The sequence below is a fragment of the Leptodactylus fuscus genome, chromosome 9, assembly GCF_031893055.1.
Source record: "Leptodactylus fuscus isolate aLepFus1 chromosome 9, aLepFus1.hap2, whole genome shotgun sequence".
Taxonomy (NCBI): Eukaryota; Metazoa; Chordata; class Amphibia; order Anura; family Leptodactylidae; genus Leptodactylus; species Leptodactylus fuscus.
Window position 1 is genome coordinate 899,146 of NC_134273.1, and position 7,226 is coordinate 906,371.

A 7,226-nucleotide genomic window follows, 5' to 3' on the forward strand; every position below is an offset into this window, starting at 1 on the left:
CCAGTCACACCCAGAGCTGCGGTCTGTTCTCTGCTGTGGTATCATGTTGTATACTCCAGTCACACCCAGAGCTGCGGTCTGTATTCTGCTGTGGTATCATGTTGTATACTCCAGTCACACCCAGAGCTGCGGTCTGTACTCTGCTGTGGTATCATGTTGTATACTCCAGTCACACCCAGAGCTGCGGTCTGTATTCTGCCGTGGTATCATGTTGTATACTCCAGTCACACCCAGAGCTGCGGTCTGTACTCTGCCGTGGTATCATGTTGTATACTCCAGTCACACCCAGAGCTGCGGTCTGTATTCTGCTGAGGTATCATGTTGTATACTCCAGTCACACCCAGAGCTGCGGTCTGTTCTCTGCTGTGGTATCATGTTGTATACTCCAGTCACACCCAGAGCTGCGGTCTGTATTCTGCCGTGGTATCATGTTGTATACTCCAGTCACACCCAGAGCTGCGGTCTGTATTCTGCCGTGGTATCATGTTGTATACTCCAGTCACACCCAGAGCTGCGGTCTGTATTCTGCCGTGGTATCATGTTGTATACTCCAGTCACACTCAGAGCTGCGGTCTGTATTCTGCCATGGTATCATGTTGTATACTCCAGTCACACCCAGAGCTGCGGTCTGTATTCTGCCGTGGTATCATGTTGTATACTCCAGTCACACCCAGAGCTGCGGTCTGTATTCTGCCGTGGTATCATGTTGTATACTCCAGTCACACCCAGAGCTGCGGTCTGTATTCTGCCGTGGTATCATGTTGTATACTCCAGTCACACCCAGAGCTGCGGTCTGTATTCTGCTGTGGTATCATGTTGTATACTCCAGTCACACCCAGAGCTGCGGTCTGTATTCTGCCGTGGTATCATGTTGTATACTCCAGTCACACCCAGAGCTGCGGTCTGTATTCTGCTGTGGTATCATGTTGTATACTCCAGTCACACCCAGAGCTGCGGTCTGTATTCTGCCGTGGTATCATGTTGTATACTCCAGTCACACCCAGAGCTGCGGTCTGTATTCTGCCGTGGTATCATGTTGTATACTCCAGTCACACCCAGAGCTGCGGTCTGTATTCTGCTGTGGTATCATGTATACTCCAGTCACACCCAGAGCTGCGGTCTGTATTCTGCCGTGGTATCATGTTGTATACTCCAGTCACTAATCCTCAGCAGAATTGTGCATGCAGCTCTGGATGTGACTAGAGTCAGGCATTTCATCTGTTGTAGAGCTGAAGGCGGAGCGCAGGATCCTGGAGCGGGACTTACATCTCCAGCAGGTGGCGCCCTCCTCTGTACAGACCTCCAAGATGGCGCTGGGCGGGGGCCGGTAAGGATGAGTCCGTCTCAGCGCGTCTTCTTCCTGGATGTAGCTCCTCCTACTGTGACGGACATGTCTGCTCTTCTCTCTGCAGGTTGTCGCAGCGTTCCCCTGACTTACAGCAGCGGCCCCCCAGGACCCCGTGTCCCCCACATCTAAAGGGGAGGGGAGTGAGAAAAGGTCTCTCAGGGCCCGGGGCCACGGCTTCTGCTGCTGCTGCTGCATCTCCAGTGAAGAGTCTTGAGGAGCCAGGACCAAGTCTGGAGCAGATCTCAAGGGTCTACCGGGGGAGGGGTCAGATACAAGCTCCGCCCATCAGTTATGAGCTGACCCCAGCAGTGACCCCTGGGAGTGCCCTCCTTTTTCCGCTGCCCCCCAAAGTACAAAGAGCAACCGGCAGCCCCAGCCCGGCCTTCCGCAGGGTGAGGACTCAGCTGATGGAACTGCCCCCCTGAGAGGAGATTGGGGGAGGGGGCAGATCTATTCATCCCTGACATCAGGCAAAGTGCTGTCGCCTGCTCAGGGTCTCGGGGATAGCTCATCCTTCTCACAGCTGAGGGTCTGTTACACTTGTATCCAGCCTAGACAATGCTCTGTGAGCTGCCGGAACCCCAGATGGATACATTGTAACAAAGCAGCAACTCACAGAGCATTGGATAGAAACACTCAGCTGTGATTGAGGAATGTAACGGGGGTGACCTCAGTCACTGACAACAGCAGAGACCCCGACACAACAGCAGAGGCCCCGACACAACAGCAGAGACTCTGACAACGGCGGAGACCCCGACACAATGAAAGACCCTGAGAACAGCAGAGACTCTGACACAACGGCAGAGACCCTGACACAACGGCAGAGACCCTGACACAACGGCAGACACCCCGACACAACGGCAGAGACTCTGACAACGGCGGAGACCCCGACAACGGTAGAGACCTCGACACAATGAAAGACCCTGAGAACAGCAGAGACCCCGACACAACAGCAGAGACTCTGACACAACGACAGAGACCCCGACACAACAGCAGAGACTCTGACACAACGACAAAGACCCCGACACAACAGCAGAGGCTCTGACAACGGCGGAGACCCCGACACAATGGCGGAGACCCCGACAACGGTAGAGACCCCGACACAATGAAAGACCCTTAGAACAGCAGAGACCCCGACACAACGACAAAGACCCCGACACAACGGCAGAGACCCCGACACAACGGCAGAGACCCCGACACAACGGCGGAGACCCCGACACAATGGCGGAGACCCCGACACAATGGCAGAGACCCCGACACAATGGCGGAGACCCCGACACAATGGCGGAGACCCCGACACAATGGCAGAGACCCCGACACAATGAAAGACCCTGAGAACAGCAGAGACCCCGACACAACAGCAGAGACTCTGACAACGGCGGAGACCCCGACACAATGAAAGACCCTGAGAACAGCAGAGACCCCGACACAACAGCAGAGACTCTGACAACGGCGGAGACCCCGACACAATGAAAGACCCCGACACAATGAAAGACCCTGACACAACGACAGAGACCCTGACAACGGTAAAGGAAGAGACGCACAATAGTCTATTAGGACTCGAGGGATGAAGTGCTGGTCACCAGTAGGGGGCTCTCTCATACCCCGGTATTAAGCAGAGATGAATGTGAATGTGTGGCCCCTGTCCTTGTAGCTCAGACTCTGCTCATGCGCCGAGCTCATTGTGTTGTGCAGACGATGGAATCTTCTTCCTGTGGGTGATTCCAGCTCATGGTGTTCTATGTGAGTTGTTTCCATGTGACGATGTCCAGAATATTCTAGGATTTTGTCTCAGTAAAAGGTATAAACCCTGTGTGCACAACTAGTGTGGTCCTTACACCCTCTGGTCTCCTGTGCCCGGCTGTAGTGTGGTCCTTACCCCCTCTAGTCGCCTGTGCCCGGCTGTAGTGTGGTCCTTACCCCCTCTAGTCTCCTGTGCTCGGCTGTAGTCTGGTCCTTACACCCTATGGTCCGCTGTGCCCGGCTGTAGTGTGGTCCTTACACCCTCTGGTCTCCTGTGCCTGGCTGTAGTGTGGTCCTTACACCCTATGGTCCGCTGTGCCCGGCTGTAGTGTGGTCCTTACCCCCTCTAGTCTCCTGTGCCCGGCTGTAGTGTGGTCCTTACTCCCTATAGTCTCCTGTGCCCGGCTGTAGTGTGGTTCTTACACCCTCTGGTCTCCTGTGCCCGGCTGTAGTGTGGTCCTTTACCCCCTCTAGTCTCCTGTGCCCGGCTGTAGTGTGGTCCTTTACCCCCTCTAGTCTCCTGTGCTCGGCTGTAGTGTGGTCCTTACACCCTATGGTCCGCTGTGCCCGGCTGTAGTGTGGTCCTTACCCCCTCTAGTCTCCTGTGCCCGGCTGTAGTGTGGTCCTTTACCCCCTCTAGTCTCCTGTGCCCGGCTGTAGTGTGGTCCTTTACCCCCTCTAGTCTCCTGTGCCCGGCTGTAGTGTGGTCCTTACCCCCTCTAGTCTCCTGTGCTCAGCTGTAGTGTGGTCCTTACACCCTATGGTCCGCTGTGCTCGGCTGTAGTGTGGTCCTTACACCCTATGGTCCGCTGTGCCCGGCTGTAGTGTGGTCCTTACACCCTCTGGTCTCCTGTGCCTGGCTGTAGTGTGGTCCTTACACCCTCTGGTCTCCTGTGCCCGACTGTAGTGTGGTCCTTACACCCTATGGTCCGCTGTGCCTGGCTGTAGTGTGGTCCTTACACCCTATGGTCCGCTGTGCCCGGCTGTAGTGTGGTACTTACACCCTCTAGTCTCCTGTGCCCGGCTGTAGTGTGGTCCTTACACCCTATGGTCCGCTGTGCCCGGCTGTAGTGTGGTACTTACACCCTCTGGTCTCCTGTGCCCGGCTGTAGTGTGATCCTTACCCCCTCTAGTCTCCTGTGCTCGGCTGTAGTGTGGTCCTTACACCCTATGGTCCGCTGTGCTCGGCTGTAGTGTGGTCCTTACACCCTATGGTCTCCTGTGCCCGACTGTAGTGTGGTCCTTACACCCTATGGTCCGCTGTGCCCGGCTGTAGTGTGGTACTTACACCCTCTAGTCTCCTGTGCCCGGCTGTAGTGTGGTCCTTACCCCCTCTAGTCTCCTGTGCCCGGCTGTAGTGTGGTACTTACACCCTCTAGTCTCCTGTGCCCGGCTGTAGTGTGGTACTTACACCCTCTGGTCTCCTGTGCCCGGCTGTAGTGTGGTCCTTACCCCCTCTAGTCTCCTGTGCCCGGCTGTAGTGTGGTACTTACACCCTCTAGTCTCCTGTGCCCGGCTGTAGTGTGGTACTTACACCCTCTGGTCTCCTGTGCCCGGCTGTAGTGTGGTCCTTACCCCCTCTAGTCTCCTGTGCTCGGCTGTAGTGTGGTCCTTACACCCTATGGTCCGCTGTGCTCGGCTGTAGTGTGGTCCTTACACCCTATGGTCCGCTGTGCTCGGCTGTAGTGTGGTCCTTACACCCTATGGTCCGCTGTGCCCGGCTGTAGTGTGGTCCTTACACCCTCTGGTCTCCTGTGCCCGGCTGTAGTGTGGTCCTTACTCCCTATAGTCTCCTGTGCCCGGCTGTAGTGTGGTCCTTACACCCTCTGGTCTCCTGTGCCCGGCTGTAGTGTGGTCCTTACCCCCTCTAGTCTCCTGTGCTCGGCTGTAGTGTGGTCCTTACCCCCTCTAGTCTCCTGTGCCCGGCTGTAGTGTGGTCCTTACACCCTATGGTCCGCTGTGCCCGGCTGTAGTGTGGTCCTTACTCCCTCTAGTCTCCTGTGCCCGGCTGTAGTGTGGTCCTTTACCCCCTCTAGTCTCCTGTGCTCAGCTGTAGTGTGGTCCTTACACCCTATGGTCCGCTGTGCTCGGCTGTAGTGTGGTCCTTACACCCTATGGTCCGCTGTGCCCGGCTGTAGTGTGGTCCTTACACCCTCTGGTCTCCTGTGCCCGGCTGTAGTGTGGTCCTTACCCCCTCTAGTCTCCTGTGCTCGGCTGTAGTGTGGTCCTTACCCCCTCTAGTCTCCTGTGCCCGGCTGTAGTGTGGTCCTTACACCCTATGGTCCGCTGTGCCCGGCTGTAGTGTGGTCCTTACCCCCTCTAGTCTCCTGTGCCCGGCTGTAGTGTGGTCCTTTACCCCCTCTAGTCTCCTGTGCCCGGCTGTAGTGTGGTCCTTACACCCTATGGTCCACTGTGCCCATCTGTAGTGTGGTCCTTACACCCTATGGTCCACTGTGCCCATCTGTAGTGTGGTCCTTACCCCCTCTAGTCTCCTGTGCCCGGCTGTAGTGTGGTCCTTACACCCTATGGTCTCCTGTGCCTGGCTGTAGTCTGGTCCTTACACCCTATGGTCCGCTGTGCTCGGCTGTAGTGTGGTCCTTACACACTATGGTCTCCTGTGCCTGGCTGTAGTGTGGTCCTTACACCCTCTGGTCTCCTGTGCCCGGCTGTAGTGTGGTCCTTACACCCTATGGTCCGCTATGCCTGGCTGTAGTGTGGTCCTTACACCCTATGGTCCGCTGTGCCCGGCTGTAGTGTGGTCCTTACCCCCTCTAGTCTCCTGTGCCCGGCTGTAGTGTGGTCCTTACACCCTATGGTCCGCTCTACATGGCTGTAACATGGTCCTTACACCCTATGGTCTGCTGTACACGACTGTAGTGTGGTCCTTACACCCTATGGTCCGCTGTACACAGCTGTAGTGTGGTCGTTACACCCTATGGTCTCCTGTGCCTGGCTGTAGTGTGGTCCTTACACCCTATGGTCTCCTGTGCCCGGCTGTAGTGTGGTCGTTACACCCTCTGGTCCGCTGTACACAGCTGTAGTCTGGTCCTTACACCCTTTGGTCCGCTGTACACGGCTGTAACATGGTCCTTACACCCTATGGTCTCCTGTGCCCGGCTGTAGTGTGGTCCTTACGCCCTATGGTCTCCTGTGCCCGGCTGTAGTGTGGTCCTTACGCCCTATGGTCTCCTGTGCCCGGCTGTAGTGTGGTCCTTACGCCCTATGGTCTCCTGTGCCCGGCTGTAGTGTGGTCCTTACACCCTCTGGTCTCCTGTGCCTGGCTGTAGTGTGGTACTTACACCCTATGGTCTCCTGTGCCCGGCTGTAGTGTGGTACTTACACCCTATGGTCTCCTGTGCCTGGCTGTAGTGTGGTACTTACACCCTATGGTCTCCTGTGCCCGGCTGTAGTGTGGTCCTTACACCCTATGGTCCGCTGTACACGGCTGTAACATGGTCCTTACACCCTATGGTCTCCTGTGCCCGGCTGTAGTGTGGTCCTTACACCCTATGGTCCGCTGTACACGGCTGTAACATGGTCCTTACACCCTATGGTCTCTTATGACAGGTACCATTTTCCCCTTCGTCTCCAGCAGTCACCAGACCGCCCCCTACAGGGCGTCACAGCCAACAGCGGAATCTGAGTACAGCATATAAACTCGTTAATCTGAAGTTTCTGATACCAGAGGACAAGGCCCACAGTGTGACCCCCACCCCCAGAAACATCACTGACACAGGGGTCACAGCAGAGTCAATGACTTTATTTCTGTCAGGACCAAATAAAACGCGGTGAACGTGACACGGTTTCTACGTTTCTTTTAATCTTAATAAGTCATATAAACTACAGGGACATTGAGATTGTGTCCAGCAGGGGGCGACCTCAGCACGCTCCTTGTAAGGGTGTCTTGTGCTTCTGTATAGAGTGTGGGGGTTGGGGCGATGCTACCCCAGGACACAGGGGCAATAAAACAAAACCTAAAGAGATGGACGGCGAATACGTCACCATGAAACACGCGACGCTACACCCTAGGGATGATGCTGAGAGTAATACTGATAGGTGAGGACAACAACTCCCATCAGACACTACAGACATACACTCACATATATATCATCAGCTATGGGGGGGGGGGGGGGTC

The 7,226-nt window shown here is 55.8% G+C and overlaps 1 protein-coding gene across 4 annotated transcripts in view; it reads left to right on the forward strand.

The window, feature by feature from the left end:
* CCDC24 (coiled-coil domain containing 24) overlaps positions 1 to 7,013 on the forward strand; it is a 50,138-nt gene extending 43,125 nt beyond the window's left edge. For 3 of the 4 annotated variants that reach the window (XM_075287851.1, XM_075287849.1, XM_075287850.1), the window contains exons 8-10: positions 1,228 to 1,327; positions 1,413 to 1,740; positions 6,659 to 7,013. In XM_075287851.1, coding sequence (XP_075143952.1) covers positions 1,228 to 1,327; positions 1,413 to 1,740; positions 6,659 to 6,883 — 653 coding nt within the window. In that variant the 3' untranslated portion in view covers positions 6,884 to 7,013. The remainder of the gene's footprint in view (positions 1 to 1,227; positions 1,328 to 1,412; positions 1,741 to 6,658) is intronic. The other variant, XM_075287852.1, reaches the window with a different exon arrangement.
* Positions 7,014 to 7,226: the final 213 nt, after the last annotated feature.